Source organism: Mauremys reevesii, linkage group 5 (assembly GCF_016161935.1).
Source record: "Mauremys reevesii isolate NIE-2019 linkage group 5, ASM1616193v1, whole genome shotgun sequence".
Lineage (NCBI taxonomy): Eukaryota > Metazoa > Chordata > Testudines > Geoemydidae > Mauremys > Mauremys reevesii.
This window is the reverse complement of record NC_052627.1, coordinates 139699911-139718708: the sequence shown is the minus strand read 5'-3', so window position 1 is coordinate 139718708 and position 18798 is coordinate 139699911. Positions and strand designations below refer to the sequence as shown.

The 18798-nt window shown below is 70.3% G+C and overlaps 3 protein-coding genes across 4 annotated transcripts; 2 read left to right on the top strand and 1 right to left on the bottom strand.

Annotated features, from left to right (window-relative positions):
- Positions 1-1285: 1285 nt before the first annotated feature.
- On the top strand, positions 1286-7438 carry LOC120405984 (programmed cell death protein 4-like). Its single transcript, XM_039540061.1, has 11 exons — positions 1286-1436; positions 2314-2587; positions 3123-3220; positions 3447-3560; positions 4855-5076; positions 5343-5440; positions 5544-5658; positions 5766-5873; positions 6063-6173; positions 6448-6587; positions 7064-7438. Exons 1-11 carry the CDS (start codon positions 1410-1412, stop codon positions 7113-7115), a joined length of 1359 nt encoding a protein of 452 aa, XP_039395995.1. The 5' UTR covers positions 1286-1409; the 3' UTR covers positions 7116-7438.
- Positions 7439-8854: 1416 nt separating this feature from the next.
- On the top strand, positions 8855-13363 carry MOGS (mannosyl-oligosaccharide glucosidase). Of its 2 annotated transcripts, none has more exons than XM_039540059.1 (4): positions 8855-8969; positions 10542-10762; positions 11180-11370; positions 11492-13363. In XM_039540059.1, exons 2-4 carry the CDS (start codon positions 10547-10549, stop codon positions 13227-13229), a joined length of 2145 nt encoding a protein of 714 aa, XP_039395993.1. In that variant the 5' UTR covers positions 8855-8969; positions 10542-10546; the 3' UTR covers positions 13230-13363. The 2 variants fall into 2 exon arrangements, with proteins under 2 accessions (XP_039395993.1, XP_039395992.1); XM_039540058.1 differs by lacking the exon at positions 8855-8969 and adding an exon at positions 10311-10320 and having other exon boundaries at positions 11492-13362.
- A 561-nt stretch (positions 13364-13924) lies between these two features.
- Positions 13925-18054, bottom strand: WBP1 (WW domain binding protein 1). The gene is made up of 4 exons (XM_039540063.1): positions 17923-18054; positions 16505-16607; positions 16030-16191; positions 13925-15542 (listed from the first exon to the last, which is right to left on the bottom strand). The coding sequence occupies exons 1-4, from the start codon at positions 17986-17988 to the stop codon at positions 14860-14862; spliced, it is 1014 nt and encodes a 337-aa protein (XP_039395997.1). The 5' UTR covers positions 17989-18054; the 3' UTR covers positions 13925-14859.
- Between the last annotated feature and the right edge of the window lie 744 nt (positions 18055-18798).

Genomic DNA, 18798 nt, shown 5'->3' with positions numbered 1-18798 from the left:
TCCAGCCAGCCCTGAGTGCTCCCTCTCCAGGCCATGGCCACCACTGCGGCTCTCGCTGCCTACTCCTTTCTCTGGGCTTTCTCACGCCCACACACAAGAGCTGCAGCAGTCAATGCCGCAGCCCCTGTGTGGCAATCAGTTCCCAGGAAATTCCATCAGCTGCAGGGCTTACCTCTGGGTCTGGCCTTGCCAGTACCTTAGCTAGTGGCTTTCCTTTCTTTCAGCTCTCACAACACAACAGGGCAGTTAATTGCCCCTTAATTTTGCCCACGTGAAGGACAGCACACACCTCACCCAGATGTGTCACTCCTGGCTGCCCCCTTCCAGCACAACCCTGGTCAGTGCAAGGATCATGGGGGTTGGGCCCAAGAGAGAGCAGTGGGGTGTGATATTGGGGTCTCAGGGATGGATCCAGTGCGCAGACCTAGGCCCCTGGCTCCCTCTCTGCCCCCCCGCCCACTGCCTGGGCTGGTGGGGTCCCCAGAAGAACCATGACTGAGCCCACTCCTTGCCCCTCTCCCCTTCCCAGAGCCATGGGTCAGTCCGCTCCCTGCCCCCCCCCCCAGAGCCATAGGTCAGTCTGCTCCCTGCCCCCCCCCACCTCCAGAGCCATGGGTCAGTCCACTCCCTGCCCCCCCCAGAGCCATGGGTCAGTCTGCTCCCTAACCACCCCCACCTCCAGAGCCATGGGTCAGTCTGCTCCCTAACCCCCAGAGTCATGGGTCAGTCCGCTCCTCCTGCCTCCAGAGCCATGGGTCAGTCCACTCCCTGCCCCCCCACCTCCAGAGCCATGGGTCAGTCCACTCCCTGCCCCCAGAGCCATGGGTCAGTCCGCTCTGCTCCCTCCCACCTCAGAGCCATGGGTCAGTCCGCTCCTAACCCCAGAGCCATAGGTCAGTCTGCTCCCTGCCCCCCACCTCCAGAGCCATGGGTCTGTCCACTCCCTGCCCCCACAGGCATGGGTCAGTCCGCTCCCTCACCCCCCCCCCCCCCAGAGCCATGGGTCAGTCTGCTCCCTGCCCCCCCCCCCAGAGCCATGGGTGAGTCCGCTCCCTAACCTGCCGCCAGAGCCATGGGTCAGTCCGCTCCCTAACCCCTCCCCCCCGAGCCATGGGTCAGTCCGGGGTTGTGGAGCCGTTGCTCCGGGGGCCGCTAGGGGGAGACGCAGAGCGGCCATTGGTCCGCGCAGCGGCCGCGCCCCCTGCTGGCGTGGGCGGGGCACTGGGGGCGCGGCTGGGGGCGGGGCCAGCCTGGGCTCTGCGGCTGCCAGGCTGACGGGAGTTGTTTGGAGTCCCCGCCCCCCGAGTGCGTCACTTCCGCAAGGGGCGGGCGCGCGGAGCAGCGAGGCGCAGCGGAGCTTCGGGGTCGGGGTCGGGATCGCGCCCGGCTCGGAGCTGCCGCCTGCGGCCATGTCGGGTTCGGTCAGCCCCGCCCTGGCAAGTACCGCGCGAGCCCCCCGATCCCGGCCCCGCCCCCCGAGCCCCCCCGCGCGAGACCCTCCAACCCCTGACCGCCCCCCGGCCCCCGACCCCGCCGGTTCCTTCCGGCCGCGCCCCACCCCGTGGCTCCGTTCCCGGCCCCAGCGCCCCTGGCGTGTCCTGCCCGTCACCATGTGCGCTGGGGCGGGGCCGAGCGCCGCGGGGCCCCAGCGCCCCCCGCGCCTCGGCCCGCCCCGGGGGCACTGGCGGGGGCTGCGGGTCGGGAGTGGGGGCAGAGACCTGCCAGGCTGTCTGCATCCCTGGGGAATGGGGCAGCCCCCCAGCTGCCCCCCAGCCTGCAGGCCGGGCCCCAGGCTGCTCCCCTGCCTGGCCTGACAGTTGCGGTTGGGCCTTGGCTCTTGCCCGTGCCCGGGGGTGGAGGCTGCCTGGCGCTGTGTGAACTCCCAGCCAGCGGCTCCTGGAGCGCCCTGCTGGGCGAGGCCGGGCCTGCAGTCGGGGTGGGGTGCACTGGGAGCGCTCTGGGGCCTCCCCGGGGCTGCAGGTTAGGAGTGGGGGCACTGGCGGGGTTGGGGAGCCCCTGGGGCTGCAGGTCGGGGTGGGGGCACTGGCGGGGTTGGGAGCCCCGGGGCTGCAGGTCGGGGTGGGGGGCACTGGCGGGGGTTGGGGATCCCCGGGGCTGCAGGTCGGGGTGGGGGGCACTGGTGGGGGTTGGGGAGCCCCTGGCGGCCTGCAGGTCGGGGTGGGGGGCACTGGCGGGGGTCGGGGAGCCCCGGGGCCTGCAGTCGGGATGGGGGTGCCTAGGGAGCGCTCTGCCCCGGGGCTCTGGGGGGCGGGCGGGGTCCACGGGGCGTCTCTGACCCCACCTGCCCTGCAGGCCACGGGCCAGGCCGGCTCAGAGGAGGAGGCTCTGGAGGAGGAGCTGATGGATGGCGACGGGTCCCGCCCCTGGACCCCGCAGGAGAAGGCCCTGCACGAAGCCCGGCTCAAGGCCAAGGCCAAGCGGCGCCTGCGGCGAACCTCGTCCCGGGACTCCACCCGGGAGCCGGCCCCCGAGGGGGGGGAGCCCAGCCCCGAGCCCGGCAGCCCCAAGGGCAAGAGCAACGACAGGAAGTCGCGCATGGGCAAGGGCCGTGGGCTCCCCAAGAAAGGTGAGGGCAGGCCCCTGGCCCCTCCTGCTGCCTTGGGGCACCCCCCTGCCCCCCCACTTCCCTCCCCACATCCCCCTGGCCCCTCCTGTTGCCTTGGGGCACCCCCCCGCCCCACGGTGCAGCCTGCAGTCCCTCCTGGCTCACTGCTGCCCCACACTGCAACTCCCCAGTCCCCCAACCCGGCACAGTGCAGCCCCTGCTCCCTCCCCACCACTCCTGCTGCCCCAAAGACACAGGGATCCTTCCCTCTACCTCCCTCAATCCCCACGCAGTCCCCTGCTCTTCCTGTGCTGGGTGGAGCTGCTCCTGCCACGTGCTGTGGGTTTGCTGGGCCCCACTGAATTCACTACACTTGTGACACAGTCATGCCCAGGCTGGGAGCCTGCTGCTCTGGTGCCCAGCTTTGCCCGGGGCTGGGGGTGCTGAGCGGTGCCCAGGGCCCCCGGTCCCTTTTCTGTAGCAGGCAGAGCTGAGCTGGTGCCCAGCTGGGAGGCTGTGGCCCATGTGGGTGGCTGAACCAGTGTGTCTCTGGCAGGTGGCGCTGGGGGCAAGGGCGTGTGGGGTGCACCTGGCCTGGTGTACGGGTACCAGGAGCCCGACGCGCGGGACCCCAACTACGACGAGTCATCTCAGGTACGTTCCCAAGGGCAGTGCAGTGTGGCAGTCCCGGGCCCCTTCCTCCCTCCCCACGGAGCCCAGTGTCACAGACCTCGACCTCAGCACCCATCCACTGCTGCCCCTGGCCTGCCTGCCTGCCCCCACTCAGCCATGCCAGCCACCCTGGACTGGTGCTCCTGTGGGTGGGGCCTGTCCCACTGGGGGTGCCGCTGGCCGTGAGCCCCTCTGCCCCTCTCTACAGGGCGACACGGTCTATGCCACAGTGGCGCCGGAGCTGGAGGAGGGGGAGCTGGAGAAGAATGTGCACCCCATGGTGCTGGAGTACTTTGAGCACGGGGACACCCTCGAGGTGATGGTGAGTCTGGAGAGTCTGTCTCTCCCCCCCCCCCCCCGCAGGCTTTTGGTCTGGGAGGATTTCAGGGGCTACATCCCTCTGGCTAGGCCCGGGGGCCCCTGCAGTGCCAGGGAAGGGCACTGGGAGCTGTCGAGGGAGGAGGAGGATGGCGTGGGGGTGAGCTGGGAGCCATGGAGGGAGGAGGAGGAGGATGGCATGGGGGTGGGCTGGGAGCTGTGGAGGGAGGAGGAGGATGGCGTGGGGGGGGGCGGGGTGGTGTGGTGGGTGGTGGCGGAGGTTGGCGTGGGGGTGGGCTGGGAGCCGTGGAGGGAGGAGGAGGAGGATGGCGTGGGGGTGCGCTGGGAGCTGTGGAGGGAGGAGGAGGAGGAGGATGAGGATGGCGTGGGGTGGGCTGGGAGCCATGGAGGGAGGAGGAGGATGGCGTGGGGTGGGCTGGGAGCCGTGGGGAGGAGGAGGATGGCGTGGGGTGGGCTGGGAGCTGTGGAGGAGGAGGAGGATGGCGTGGGGTGGGCTGGGAGCCGTGGAGGGAGGAGGAGGAGGAGGATGGCGTGGGAGCCGTGGGGGAGGAGGATGGCGTGGGGTGGGCTGGGAGCCGTGGGGGAGGAGGATGGCGTGGGGGTGGGCTGGGAGCCGTGGAGGGAGGAGGAGGAGGGAGGAGGATGGCGTGGGGGTGGGCTGGGAGCCGTGGGGGGAGGAGGATGGCGTGGGGGTGGGCTGGGAGCTGAGGAGGGAGGAGGAGGATGGCGTGGGGGTGTGCTGGGAGGAGGGAGGAGGAGGATGTGTGGGGGTGGGCTGGGAGCCGTGGCGGGAGGAGGAGGAGGATGGCGTGGGGTGGGCTGGGAGCCGTGGGGAGGAGGATGGCGTGGGGTGGGCTGGGAGCCGTGGAGGGAGGAGGATGGCGTGGGGGTGTGCTGGGAGCTGAGGAGGGAGGAGGAGGATGTGTGGGGGTGGGCTGGGAGCCGTGGCGGGAGGAGGAGGAGGATGGCGTGGGGGTGGGCTGGGAGCTGTGGAGGGAGGAGGAGGATGGGGGGGGGGTGTGCTGGGAGCTGAGGAGGGAGGAGGAGGAGGATGGTGTGGGGGTGGGCTGGGAGCCGTGGCGGGAGGAGGAGGAGGATGGCGTGGGGGTGGGCTGGGAGCCGTGGCGGGAGGAGGAGGAGGATGGCGTGGGGGTGGGCTGGGAGCCGTGGAGGGAGGAGGATGGCGTGGGGGTGGGCTGGGAGCCGTGGCGGGAGGAGGAGGCCGGGGGGCTGGGGAGCTGGAGGGAGGAGGAGGATGTGTGGGGCAGCTGGCGCAGGAGCTGCTGAGGGAGCTGAACCTGGGCAGCAGGAAGCATGCCGTCCCCTCGCTGGCTGTGGCGTTGGCGCTGGAGGGCAAGGCCAGCCACCGGGAGCTGACCTCCCGCCTGCTCTCGGACCTCGTGGGCAAGGTCATGACCTCGGAGGACATCGCCAGGGCCTTCGACAAGATGCTCAAGGACCTGCCTGACCTCATCCTGGACACTCCTGAGGCTCCGCAGGTGGGGGTTGGGGAGACAAGGGGGGCAGCTGGCTGGGGGGCAGGGCCAGGAACGGCATTGGGGGGAGAGCTGGGAGGGGGGGGCATGGGAAGGAAGGAGCTGGGAATGCCCTTGGGAGGGTGGGACCAGGCTGGGGATACCATGGTGATGGGGGGCTGGCTGGGGTTGGGTGGGGGCTGTAGCACCTGGCCCTGCCAGGCAGAGGAGGTGCCGTGCCAGGCCCTGGGTGGCGTCTGCGCCCTGACCACACGCTCGCGCCTCTGCAGATGCTGGGCCAGTTCATTGCCCGGGCCGTGGCTGACCATGCCCTGCCCCTGGACTTCCTGGACCGCTACAAGGGGCGCGTGGACTGTGAGCACGCCAGGTAAGAGTCTCTCCCCCTCCCTTGGGCAGAGTGCCCCTGCCCTGGCACCAGCCGGTAGCATCCCCCGCGAGAGCCCCTGCCCCTCACCGTCTGCTCCTTGCAGGGCTGCCCTGGACCGCGCCGCCGTGCTGCTCCGCATCAAGCGGGACGTGAACCAGTTGGACAACGTGTGGGGAGTGGGGGGTGGCCAGAGGCCCGTGAAGCATCTCATCAAAGAGGTGAGCGCCTCACGCCCCCGGACAGCCGGCTGGGCCCCGGGGCTGGGTGAGGCCTGGGCGGGCGCCTGCCCGTCCCCGTGCTGAGCCCTCAGTACCTCTCCCCACAGATGAACCTGCTGCTGCGCGAGTACCTGCTGTCCGGGGAGGTGTCGGAGGCAGAGCACTGCCTGCGGGGGCTGGAGGTCCCTCACTTCCATCATGAGCTGGTCTATGAGGTAGGGCGCAGGCCTGGCCTGGGGTGTCCGTTTGGGGCTGCGCTGTGATCACCAGCGCTGGCCGGGGGCAGTACCCAGGGCACCCCCAGTGGGAGCTGTGCTTACTACTGGATCCTGGGGGGTGCCCGTGATGCCAGCAGTGGCTGGTGCTGCACACCCCATGCTGATGCCCCTCCTCCACCCTCGCAGGCTGTAGTGATGGTGCTGGAGTCCACGGGCGAGACTCCTGTCGTCATGATGGTAAAACTGCTCAAGGTGCTGTGGGAGACGGGCCTGGTGACCCTGGACCAGATGAACCGGGTGAGTGCCGGAGCTGGGACAGGAGCCCGGGGAGCAAGGGGCTGGGTTGGTGCCATGAATAGGGCGAGGGAGCCAGCCGTGAAGTCTTGGCAGACTGGCCAGCTGCAGCAGAGGGTGAGGAGGCCTTTGTGGGGGCAGATTCAGCCTCTAGGATTGACTGCAGCACAGGCTGCCATTCCCAGCCCAGGAAGCGAGGTCTCCTGGGGGCATCATGGCTCCTCCCTGCTCTGCCCCAGCATTCCTGGCTCTGATCCCAGTTCTGATCCCCCCCCAGGGCTTTCAGCGAGTCTATGACGAGCTCGGAGACATCAGCTTGGATGTGCCCCTCGCTCACCGGATCCTGGAGCGGCTGGTGGATCTCTGCTTCGAGGAGGGAGTCATCACCAAGCAGCTGAGAGACACCTGCCCAGCCAGGTACCTGCAGCATGGGGGGCTACGGGTCAGGATTGAGGAGCACCAGTAGAACTGCAGAGGAGCCCAGGACTGGGATAGAAGGAGCTTGTGGGTTGGAAGTGGGGGGAAGCCCAGTGCTGGGATAGCTGGGGGCTGTGGGTCAGGATTGAGGGGCACCAGCAGAGCTGTGTGGGGAGCCCTGGGCTGAGGTGGCAGAGCTGTGGGGCAGGAGTGAGGGGCACCGGCAGAGCTGTGGGTTGCGATTGAGGGGCACCGGCAGAGCTGTGTGGGGAGCCCTGGGCTGAGGTAGAAGGGGCTGTGGGTCAGGATTGAGGGGCACCGGCAGAGCTGGGGGTCGGGAGTGAGGGGCACTGGCAGAGCTGGGGGGGTGGGGGGCGGGGCAGGGCTGAGCTAGCAGGGGCTGTGTGCAGGGAGAGCCCAGGGCTGGGCTGTCTGGGGCCTGGCTCACTGACATTCCTGTCTTTCCTCTCTTCAAGGGGCCGGAAGCGATTTGTGAGCGAGGGTGATGGGGGGCAGATCAAGCACTAACTGGCCGTCTCATCCCCCCCCCCAGCCTGACAGTCGCCTGGAGGTGATTGATGTCCCCCAGCTCTGGAGTTCTTCCTTGTCTGTCTCCAACTGGGAACGGCGCCAGGGAACCACCCAGCCCCCAGACGGGGCGGTGCAGAGGCTGTGATGGATCTTGGGGGGAGGTGGGGTCCAGGAGCAGGGAGGGGGCTGGTGGGCTGATCTCCCAGCTGGGGCTGCCCTGGAGCTGGGGGCTGGGCGCAGCTGCAGGACTCTTGCCCCCTCCACCTCCCTGCAGCCCCAGCTGGGAGATGTCCCTCCCTCGCCTAGTGGGGCTGTGTCTTAACAACCATGCTGTGTCTGTGCCCCAGCCTGGGTCCATGCAGTGGGGTTAGCAAGGGGGCATTTCCTCCCTCCCCCCAGCCTCCTATGCTGGCTAGTGCAGGAAAGGGCCTGCTTCTCAGCCTACCCCTGGGGAGGGGGGGGGAGCTCTGCTTGGGGGCTTTGGGATTCCTTCCTTCCCCACAATGGAGCAACTGTCAGTCCAGCTGGGGGGGGCTGGGGGCGCAGGCCTGGCTGTAACTCCATCTGCAGCATTCTCCCTGGTGCCCCCCCTTCCCACCCCAGGGCGTGGCCTGGCCTGCAGACTGGGCTGGGTAAGACCAGCCTGTCTTAGGGGAAGGCAGTGTGTCCTTCCGCTGCCCTGAGAGCGAGCTGGGGGCTTGCAAGAGACATGCCCAGGCCTCTCCCCTGGGCTGGGCATCCGGCCACACAGGACAAGCTGCTTCCTTGTATCTTATGCCAAGGGCCAGGAACAATCTCCAGAGCAAAGGATTGTGGGTCACACTGATCAGCTTGCCACAGGTAAGGGGGTCACACCCACCTCCCCACATCTCAGCTCTGCTCCTCTTCTAGGCAGAGATCCTGCTGCCCCCCCTGGGACCCACATAAGCACTGCCCCAGAGACTAGCCTCAGCTCTGCCCCCAAGGTGATTGGCTCAGCATTACCCACAATCCACTGCCTTGTGCTGCCTACAGCGACTCAGCACAGTGGAGCTCCCCTGGGCTGCAGCACTGGGGGGAGGTAGCACCAACGGCCGGTCCGGGCCGCATGCAGGAGCACTGGGTGTGACAGCTGGCGTGGGGGGGTCTGCCTGGCCTAGGGGGGGCAGGTATCTGAAGGGTGTGGAGCTGGGGGCTCTGTAGGCCTAGGGGGGCTGGGGGTATTTCAGGGAGGTGATGGGCTGGGCCTCATCTCCCGGGCAGGGGCCTTAAACCCCAGCGCTTGGGCAAGGTGGGACCTGAGGGGCTCCTCCAGCTCTGCCTGCCCCCCCCCCCGGCCCCCCGCTTGGCGCGGGGAGCAGCAGCTGGGTGCTGCAGGGGGGGCTGCCCCTCCCCGGCTTGGGGGCGGGGGGGCCGCGCTGGTGCAGCCGCACAATAAAGACGTGTCCACAGGAACCGCTGCCCGCCTGGGTTTGTCTTCCCGGGGGGGGCTGGGGGAGGGGGCCGCCCCAGGGACCCCCTCCCACCCGCCGTGGCCCCAGCTGCAGGGTTGGACCCCGGGGGCCTGCTGCCAGCAGGGCCTGGGCCGGCCCATCCCCCCCTGCACCCGGGTTAGCCCCGGTCGGGCAAAGCCGCTGGCCGGGCCGTGCCCGTGGACTACAGCTCCCGGCGTGCAGCGCGGCGGGCTCCCAGCCACGCGCAATTGGGGCTACGGGGGCCAGGGCGCACCGCGCGGGGCATGCCGGGAGAGGCGGTGACGGGGCCGTCCGCCCTTCCCGCCGCGCGCGCCTGAGGATGGTCACGTGCGAGTGCCGCGCGAGCCAGTGACATTAGCGAGCGTCGGCGGAGGAGGGATCGCGGGGGCGTGGCCCGGTTTGCTGACGTGGCGAGCAGGGGCTCGGAGAGCTGCTGGGGGCGGGGCCCGTGTGGTGATATGGAGGGGGTGGGGCCGGGTGGGCTGGAGCCGGGGCTCGGCAGGCTGACGTGGCGACCTGGGGCCGAGGCTGCTGAGGGCGGGGCCCATGTGCTGACGTGGCGACCTGGGGTTCGGAGAGCTGCTGGGGGCGGGGCCCGATGTGCTGACACAAGGCAGGGGGCGGGGCCCATGTGCTGACGTGGCGCCCTGGGGTTCGGAGAGCTGCTGAGGGCGGGGCCCGTGTGCTGATATGGAGGGGGTGGGGCCTGGTGGGCTGGAGCCGGGGCTCGGCAGACTGACGGGAGGGGGCGGGGCCGACGGTCCCTGTCTCGGCGCGTCGGGGCCTGGCGCGCTCGGGCTGGGGACGGGGCCTGGCGGGCTGACGTGGCCCGGGGCGGGGCCGGTGTCCTGGCGGGCTGACGTGGAGGGCGGGGCCTGGCGGGCTGACGTGCGCGGGGCGGGGCCGGCGGTCACTGTCTCGTGCGGCGGGGCCCTGGCCCGGGCGCGCTGGCGGCGGGGCCCGGCGGCCGCGCGCGGGCCGGCGACGGGCGGGCGGGGCCCGCCGGCGGCGCGGCGGGAGCGCGGGGCCCCTCCGGGGAGGGCCCGGGCCTGGGCCTGGGCGCTGCTGGCGCTGCTGGCGCTGGGCGCCGCCGGCCTGGCCTACGGGCTCTACGGGCGCTGGCGGCTGGGCCGCCGCGTGGTCACCCCGCACCCGGCGCCGCGCGTCCTGCCCGCCGGCAGCAGCGGTCCCCGCGCCGCGCCCGAGCGCTTCTGGGGCTCCTACCGCCCGCACGTCTACTTCGGCATGCGGCCCCGCAGCGCGCGCCCGCCCGTGGCAGGTGGGGCGGGAGGGCAGGTGGGGCGGCAGGGGCCGCCCGGGGCAGGTGGGGGCCGGGGCGGGAGGGGGCGGGGCGGGGCGGGAGGGGCCGCCCGGGGCAGGTGGGGACCGGGCCGGGCCGCCCGGGGCAGGGGCGGGCGGAGGGCCGCCCGTGGCAGGGGCCGGGCCGCCCGGGAGGGGCCGCCCGGGGCAGGTGGGGGCCGCCCGTGGCAGGACGGGTGGGGCTGGGCCGGGCAATTCCTGGTGGGAGGGGCTGCCCATGACAGGGAGGGGCGGGGCGGGGGGTTCCGGGCCGGGAGGGGCTGCCCGGGGCCGGTAGGGGCGGGGCGGGGCGGGGTGGGGGCCGTGCCGGGCCCGACCGGGGTGGGAGGGGCTGCCCCGGGCAGGTGGGGGCGGGGCCGGAAGGGCTGCCCATGGCAGGGAGGGGCTGGGTGGGTCGGTTCCAGGGCGGGAGGGGCTGCCCGTGGCAGGTAAGGGCGGGGCGGGTCGGTTCCAGGGCGGGAGGGGCTGCCCGTGGCAGGTAAGGGCGGGGCGGGTCGGTTCCAGGGCGGGAGGGGCTGCCCGTGGCAGGTAAGGGCGGGGCGGGTCGGTTCCAGGGCGGGAGGGGCTGCCCGTGGCAGGTAAGGGCGGGGCCGGGAGGGGTGGGCTCCACTGGCCCGGCCCACTCTCAGTCTCCCCCTCTCTCCCCCAGGCCTCATGTGGCTGTGGCAGGCGGCGGCGGAGGCCCGGCTGCGCCACACGTGCGAGCAGAGCGACGGGCTGCCCGGCTACGGCTGGCTGCTGCACGACGGGCTGCGCTTTGGGGTGCAGGAGATCCGTGACCGCGGCCTCACGCTGCGCACCGAGTTCGTGAAGCGGCCGGGCGGGGAGCACGGCGGGGACTGGAGCTGGCGGGTCACAGCCTGGCCAGAGGTGGGGCTGCGGGAATGAGGAAAGGGCCCTCCCCGGGGTCAGTGACAGCTGGGAAGGGAACCCAGGAGTCCCGGGCTCTCCCCTCCCCCAAGTCGCTACTGTCACCCTCAGGCCAGGTGTCCTCCCATAGCTGGGATTCCTGGCCCCTTCCCTGCGCCCCGCGGAGTGATGCCTGGGCTGGGCCCTGGGGTGGGGACTCCCCGTTTGAGCCCCACGATGGATCGCACCATCCAGCCCCTATGTTTGGTGGCGGTTCCTCTCCTGCCCCAGTCTCTGTCCCCAGGGAACACGGGGCGTTTCCTGCTGTGGGTGGGTCTCAGGGGGCTGCCCCCTGTGGCTGTGCAGGGAGGTCCTGGAGGCTCCAGCACAGAGGGCTGCAGGGCGAGCGATGCCCAGTGTCCATCTCCCTCCTTGCAGAGTGCGGGCGACCAGCCCTCCCTCGTCTCCCTGCTCTTCTACGTGGCCACAGACGGGCAGGGGACGCTGCAGCCGCACGTGGAGAACACACGGTTGGTGTCCGTGACTGGGACATCGGAGGAACTCGGCCATTTCAACGTCACCTTCCACAAGCCCACCACAGAGACCGGGGAAGCCCTCGGCTATGCCAGGTATGGGGGGGGGGCTCGGAGCGGGGCGGGAACCCTGGCTGTGGGGGAAGCGCCTGGCTTTCCCAGGAGGGGGCGCTGTGGGGTGTTCCTGGCTCCGGGCCTGACCCCTCCTCTCTTGCAGCTATAACCACCTGGATGCCAGGAGCCCGGGCCTGCACCGCCTGACAGACGTGGTGAAGAGCAGCCTCAGCAACCGCTTTGTTTACGCGGCGCCAGGCGGGCCCAAGCGCCGCTACTTCGCTGTGGACACGTCCCAGGCGCTGCCTGGGGAGCCGGACCAAGCTCCCCAGAGCCACCTGCTGCTGCACCAGGTGACGCTGGCGCTGCCCTGCCGCGTGGAGGTGACCTTCGAGTCCGGCAGCTTTGCCGAGCGCCCTGGCTCGCTGGTGGGGGCGGTGCTGAGCGAGGAGCTGGCCGGGCACGTGGCCGCCTTCGAGCGGCGCTTCGAGGAGACCTTCTCCCTGGCCCGCAAGGGCTTCACGCCCCAGCAGCAGAGCTTTGCCAAGGCTGCCCTCAGCAACATGCTGGGTGGGATGGGCTACTTCCACGGGCACTCCATCGTGCAGTCTGCGCACAACCAGCACCCCCTGCCCTACCCCGAGGGCCCCCTGTTCACCGCCGTGCCCTCCCGCTCCTTCTTCCCCCGCGGCTTCCTCTGGGACGAGGGCTTCCACCAGCTGCTGCTGGCGCGCTGGGACCCGGCCCTGAGCCGCGAGGTCATCGCCCACTGGCTGGACCTGATGAACGTGGAGGGCTGGATCCCGCGGGAGCAGATCCTGGACGACGAGGCGCGAGCCAAGGTGCCTCCTGAATTCATCCTGCAGCACAACGAGGCTGCCAACCCGCCCACCCTGTTCCTGGTGCTGCAGCAGCTGCTGCGGGAGCCGGGCCGGGGCCCCGCGGAGCTGTCCTACCTGCGGAGGCTCTTCCCCCGCCTGCGCACGTGGTACGAGTGGTACAACACCACGCAGGCGGGGCCGCTGCCTTACACCTTCCGCTGGCGGGGCCGGGACCAGGACACCGACCGCTTCCTCAACCCCAAGACGCTGACCTCCGGGCTGGACGACTACCCTCGCGCCTCGCACCCCTCGCCGGCCGAGCGCCACCTGGACCTGCGCTGCTGGATGGCCCTGGCCTCGGGGGTCATGGCCCAGGTGGCCGAGCGGCTGGGCGAGCCGGCTGCCGAGTACCGGCACATGCAGCAGGCGCTGAGTGACAACGCCCTGCTGGAGGAGCAGCACTGGGCCGAGCAGCTGGGCATGTTCGCCGACTACGGCAACCACAGCCAGGCCGTGAGGCTGGAGCGCGAGAAGGTGGCTGTGGGGCCGGGGCAGCCCCCCCACCAGCTCCCCGCTCCGCGCCTGGTGCGGGTGGTCCGCAAGCCCCCCAAGCTGCAGTTCGTGGGGGCCCTGGGCTACGTCAGCCTCTTCCCCTTCCTGCTGCAGCTGCTGCGGCCCGACTCGCCCCGCCTGGGCGGCATCCTGGGGGACCTGCGCAGCGAAGAGAAGCTCTGGAGCCCGTACGGCCTGCGCTCACTCGCCCGCACCAGCCCCCTCTACATGAAACACAACACGGAGCACGACCCCCCCTACTGGCGGGGCCCCATCTGGATCAACATGAACTACCTGGCGGTGCGGGCGCTGCACCATTACGCCAGCCTGGAGGGGCCCTACCAGCGGCAGGCAGCTGCGCTCTACCAGGAGCTGCGTGCCAACCTCATTGCCAACCTGTACCGCCAGTACGCGGCCAGCGGCTACCTGTGGGAGCAGTACAGCGACATCACGGGCCAGGGCCGGGGCTGCTACCCCTTCACCGGCTGGTCTGCCCTGGTGGTGCTCATGATGGCCGAGGAGTACTAGGGGCCAGGCTGGGAGAAGGGGGTTCCAGCTGCCGGCAAGGGGCACCCCCACCTTAGTCTAACCCGCAGCCACCGTTCAGGGTGGGGCTGGGGAGGGGCGGCGCTGCTGCATTATGGGGATACCCCGCCACTGCCCAGGCCTTTGCCCCTGCTCGTCTTTCTCAGGTGTTTTCATACGAATGTTGGGGGGGGGTGTCTAATTCTTTTCAAGAATAAAGCTGAGTAGCTCCACCCTCTGCTGCCATCTTTGGGGCGCAGCAGCCTGGGAGGGGGTGGACACAGCCAGCCATCGGGCACTGGGGGGGGGTGCCTGTCATGTTTAGGGGTACAGCTCCCAGGGGGTACTGGGGCCTGGCAGACCACACTGCCTGGAGCGGAGGGGGGCTGCTGGCCACAGCCCTTTCCTCTGCAGCTCCCATCAAAATCCTGGGGCACGTCAGGGGTCTGTGGTGCGGCTCCACCGCGCGTACCAGGCAGCCTGCTCTGGGGGGGGAACCCAGCAGCCTCCAGCCCGTCCCCAGGCTGGGCTGAACCAAGCTTGGGCAGCCGTGAGGAGCAGGCCACCTACAGTCCCTATTTCCCACTGGTAGCTGGACCCCGCAGAGCTGCCCTGCTCTCCCCCCACACACAGCTGAGCCCCCAAGCAGCAGGGTGTGGGTTTGCCTCTCTTTCCCCCCCCCGCAGACACTCACAGGCTGTAATTCCACATCTCTTTAATAATGAGAACTGTCCCACAGGCTGGGAGCAGAGGCCACGTCTCTCACCGAGGCAGCCCCCACCCCCTCCAAGCGCTGGGGTGCCACGGGGAAGGCCTGCTAGCTGCCCCAGGCCAGCCACCCCCCACTCTCCCAGAGAAGCACCTTGGGTGAGGGAGGGGGCACTGGGCAGGAATAATCTGATTCGTGCAATTCCACCGAAACCCAGTCCCAGTGGGAACTCTACGGGGAGGGGAAGGACCCGGGCCGGGCAGCGCTACGCATGGTACCCAACAAACGACAGCAGCACGCAGAGTGAGGGGGACACATCGTCTACAGAGAGTCAGTGGGGGGACAGCCTCCCCCGGGCACGCTCTCCCCAGGGGCTCCACGCCAAGAGTCCACACCCCAGGGAGGGGTCAGTCAGCCACATGGTGCCGGTGCAAACTGTCCCCGACCCAGCACACAGGGCAGAAGCCGAGCTGGAGGCAGGGCCCTGGGCCAGGAGGGGTTTGGGTGGGACCCCCTCCCCGCTGCAGCCAGGAGCTGCCTGCTGTCCTGCCTGCCAGAAGGGAAAGCCCCCGCAGGGCTCCAACGCTCCCAGGCACAAGCACTCAGGAGAGGGAAGGGCTGAGAGGCAGCTGCCCTGCCCCCCTCTCCCCCCCACTGCCCGGCATGTGGGGCAGGAAGAGGCCAGGGTGCTGCCTCTCAGCCCCACGCAGTTCTACACACCCCACCCCACCGGGCAGGATTCCCAGGCAGCCTGCCAGGGTAAGGGCATAGGACAGGGACCTCTGCCCCTCGGCCAGCAGCACAGAGGTGGGGGCTGATGGGAAGGGCCGCTCCAGAGCCCTGGAGGTGCCAGGCAGGGGAAGGCAGCTGGGGTCACAGGGCAGGAAGCGGGGAGCTGCCGTCTGAGGCAGCACCCAGCTCGGCTCAGACAGGCAGGACAGGTGAGCCGGGCTCCTCACTGCCCCCGTCGCTCTGGAGCCCACAGAGGCTCTTGCGCTCCAAGAGCTGGGGGGACTCGGGCCCTGCCTTGCTGAGCAGGTGCATCTCCTCCTCACTGTCCTCCCCGCCCTCCTCCTCCTGGCAGCGCCCCACCTCAATGCCCGAATCGCCCGTCAGGCGCCGGTGCCGGAAGTGCTCACTGCTGCCCCCCTGGGCCACGCCCTCCTCCCCCCCCACGCCCTCCTCCTCCTCCTCCTCGATGTCTGAGCAGCGGTGGTAGTCGGCCTCGAAGAAATCCACGTTGGAGGAGAAGAGGGTCTGCTTGGGTGGCGCCTCGCAGGGGGCCGGCTCCTCGGGCAGCTCCCAGCTGGCGCCAGTGCCCGTGCTGCTGCTGCCGCCTTCCTCGCTCGGCGTGCTGGCCTGGCTGCGCTCCGTCTCATCCGTGATCTGCACCGACAGAGACGTGCTGCTGGGGGAGGTGAGGCAGCTCGACTCGCAAGAGCAGCTGGTGAAATTCTCCGAGCTGGGAGACAGGGTCAGGGGACTGGAGCCCAGGCGGCTATGCGGCCCGCCCAGCTGGGCCAGGATGGCGCTGTAGGGGGGAGGAGGGGTGCTGGGACGGTGAGCCACCTCCTCGTAGGCAGGCAGCTTAAAGGAAGCCAGCATCCCTGGAGGGGAGAGAGAGAGTCACCTGGGAACCCGAAGGGGGCCAGCCACAACCACAGCCCACCCCCCCGGCAACCCCACCTGCTTCCCACCCTGTGAGCCCCGCTCACCTCCAGGCCTCTGGAGCTGCCCCTCCTGTCAGCCCCCAAGCTGTGTGCTCCTGGCATTGCCCCCTGCCCCAGACACAGCCCTGCCCTCACTGTGCTTCCCGGGCTGACCGCCCCGTGGGGCCCAGAGCCACACCACAGATGTTACACCTGAGCTGGTGAGGACACAGCCTCAGACCAGGGCGCTCCCCACCCCCAGTGGAGGATCTGGTCCCATGCACGACTTTCCAGCAACAGCAGGTTAAGACCTAGGCTGGCTTTCCAGCTCCCGGGTCTGAGAGCCTGCCTGGGTGCGGACGGCCAGCGCGATGCACACGTGGCCAGACCGCCCGAGCTGGGCTGAGGACGGGAATCGGAGGGAGAGAGGCTGTGCGGCACTCACTGAGATCCATCATGGAGGTGGGGTAGTTGCAGGCACCGTGGTAGGCGATGAGGTTGATCTCACGCTGCCGCTGCTGCTGCTGAAGACGCAGTTTGGCGCGGCGGTGCCGGTAGGCACAGCAGCAGCTGAAGAGGATGAGAATGGTCCAAAGGAGCCAGAACCCTGCAGACAGGAGAGCACTTGAGAATGACCCTCCTCCAGGAGCCCCCAGTACAGCCCCACCCCACAGCACCCCCTGCTGGAAGAGGCTGGGACTGGAGCAGTCAGGAACTCCCCCCAATCAGTGCCCCAGTCCTGTCCCCCACAGCACCCCGTGCTGGACCAGGCCAGGAGCAGCTGGGAGCTTCCCCCCACCACCCAGCCCCCTGCCAGGAGAGGCTGAGAGCTCCTCCCATCGCAATAAGGATCCCCGAGAGGCAGGTGCTGGCCCCAAGCCCTCGGCAGCCTAGTGTTGCGTCGTCTCCTCCCCACTCACACCAGAGCTCGTAGTAGTAGGTGCAGCATCCAGTCTCTCCGCAGCAGTGGCCCGTCTCACACACATAGGGCTGGTTCTTCACCCCTGGGCAGTATTCCCGAGCCTGCAGGGAGAGGACCTGGCATTACACTCCACAGCCACCCCACAGTGTGTGTCGCCCTCCCACCGCACCGGCACCCCATTAGGGGCACAGCCCTGCCGGGACGTCTGCAGGGGAGCCCGGGAGCCCCCTACGTTGCGAGTTGGTTGGCAGCAGGCTGAACGAGCCCCACACAGACCCTGCCCCACTGCAATGGCTGAGGGTCTCCTAGCTGCATGATGCCCCCCAGCAGTGCTCCAGGACAAAGGCCGGGGGTCCACGGAGCCTCTGGTGGAGGCGCCTCATGCCAGTACGGGCAGGGCCAGGCCAAGCCCCTGAAGCGCACAGAGGGGTCAGGCTGACGCTGGTGAACCCGCCCCGCCAGGCCCTCACCCCCAACACACACACCCCTCTATGGAGCCAGGGCTGCTGCTTAGCAACAACCTGCTTCAGCACCAGCTGCCACTGGGGGTGAAGTGTCCCTGCCTGGCTAACGGGATCCCAGCCACGGCAGCCCCTGCTCTGCACAGCCAGGCACTCTCCCTTCACGGGCACCGGGCCGCCACGGTCCCCACCGAGCCTCTCCCCAGGGTGCCCCCGCGGGCTGTCCCGTTCTCTAAGCCGGGTCACGGCTGCCTCCCTCCCTCCCTCCCTCCCCTGTGGAGGCTGCGCCCAGGCCTGAGCCCAGGGCTGCACAGACCTGCTCCCGCAATTTGGGGTGTGAGGTTAAAGCGATACAGGCCCTGTCCTGGGAACGCTGCACCGTTCGGACGGGTCCGCCCGGCCAGGGCACAGCCCCGCGCGAGTGCAGCCCCGTCCACACGGGGCCCCCAGTCCCACCCCCCGGGACACCAGGGATCAGCCCCCAGCCCTGTGACTGGGCCGGGCCGCACACACGGACCCGCGCGCTGCGGGCCGGGCGGGGGGCCTCGTGCGGACCCGAGGGGAGGGAGCGGAGACCGGGACGTGCGGACCCGCGGGGGCACGTGCGGGGGCGGGGCGGGTGGGCTCGTGCGGACCCTGAGGGGGCTCGTGGAACCCGGGGCGGAGACCGAGACGTGCGGACCCGCGGGGGTCACGTGCCGGGGTGCGGGGGTCACGTGCGGGGGCGGGGCGGGCTCGTGCGGATCCGCGGGGGCACGTGCGGGGGCGGAGCGGGGGCTCGTGGAACCCGGGGGCGGAGGCCGGGCGGAGGGTGCGGGGGGGCTCGTGCGGCCCCGCGGGGGCACGTGCGGGGGCTCGTGCGCGGGGCGGTGCGGGGAGGCCGGGCGGGCTCGCGCGGACCCGGGGTGAACGGCGGCAGCGCCCGGGTAGCCCCGCCCGGCCCGGCCCGCGGTACCTGCTGCGGCTGCTGCCGGCCCAGCAGCGCGGCCCAGGCCCCCTCGGAGCCCCCGGGCCGCTCCATGGCGCCGCCTACAGCCCCCCGCGGCCCCGCTCCGCCGCCGCCGCCGCCCGCAGCAGCCGCCGCCGCTCCCCCGGCCCCGGGGCCGCCGCCGCCATCCCGGCCGCCCGGCCCGTCTCCTCAGCCCGGGCCGCAGCCTCCGCCGCCGCCATCACGCCCGGGCCGCGACGCCCGCCCCCCGCCGCCGCTTCGGCCAATCCGCTCCCGAGCTGCGGCCAGCTGCCAATCCGCGCCGCTGCCCCCACCCGCCTCAGCCAATCATCGGCGACCTTCCTGCGCCCTCACGCCCAACAACAGGAGACAAAGAGACCGAGGCCCGGCCCCGACGATGACTGACAGGAAGCTTGGCCAATTGAGATCGCATTCCCGCCTCTCAGCGACTGACTGCCAGCAGGTCTGGCCAAAGGCAGGGCTGATTTCGGTCTCGGTGAGAGACTGATAGATACGAAAACCAATGAAAGATGGATACCCGCCTTCTGGGTGGAATTTAACAAGCACCTGCCCAATGGAAGGAGAGTTCCACGCCCAGGTTATGACTGACAGGAGCTGTGACCAATGGAAACCAGACACTGGCCACTGTGAACGTGAGTGACAAGGGGGACAGCTAATGGAACCACCGGGCAACTCTCTCGCGCACTAATTGCTACAGTCCGCCCTCTGCTGGCTGTTCCCGGCAGGCGGGGCTGGCAGGGTCCCTCTGCATGGGAGCGGGAGGGGGACTAAGCAGGGCGGGGGGAGTTCCGGGGGGCCTGTGCGCAGGGGCAGGTCCAGGAAGGTCCCTGTGGGCAGGATGGGGCGGGGGTCTGGGTGCTG

What these genes read in the sequence shown, in the direction of transcription:
- LOC120405984 (XM_039540061.1), top strand. Translation starts at nt 1,410, where the DNA reads ATGTCGGGTTCGGTCAGCCCCGCCCTG. An exon ending in GTGGACTGTGAGCACGCCAG is followed by an intron (nt 5,441 to 5,543) that starts GTAAGAGTCTCT and finishes TGCTCCTTGCAG; the next exon opens with GGCTGCCCTGGACCGCGCCG. An exon ending in AGAGACACCTGCCCAGCCAG is followed by an intron (nt 6,588 to 7,063) that starts GTACCTGCAGCA and finishes CCTCTCTTCAAG; the next exon opens with GGGCCGGAAGCGATTTGTGA.
- MOGS (XM_039540059.1), top strand. Translation starts at nt 10,547, where the DNA reads ATGTGGCTGTGGCAGGCGGCGGCGGAGGCCCGGCTGCGCCACACGTGC. An exon ending in GGGTCACAGCCTGGCCAGAG is followed by an intron (nt 10,763 to 11,179) that starts GTGGGGCTGCGG and finishes CCCTCCTTGCAG; the next exon opens with AGTGCGGGCGACCAGCCCTC. An exon ending in GAAGCCCTCGGCTATGCCAG is followed by an intron (nt 11,371 to 11,491) that starts GTATGGGGGGGG and finishes CCTCTCTTGCAG; the next exon opens with CTATAACCACCTGGATGCCA.
- WBP1 (XM_039540063.1), bottom strand. Translation starts at nt 17,988, where the DNA reads ATGGAGCGGCCCGGGGGCTCCGAGGGGGCCTGGGCCGCGCTGCTGGGC. An exon ending in GCCGGCAGCAGCCGCAGCAG is followed by an intron (nt 16,608 to 17,922) that starts GTACCGCGGGCC and finishes CTCTCCCTGCAG; the next exon opens with GCTCGGGAATACTGCCCAGG. An exon ending in CACCTCCATGATGGATCTCA is followed by an intron (nt 15,543 to 16,029) that starts GTGAGTGCCGCA and finishes TCTCCCCTCCAG; the next exon opens with GGATGCTGGCTTCCTTTAAG.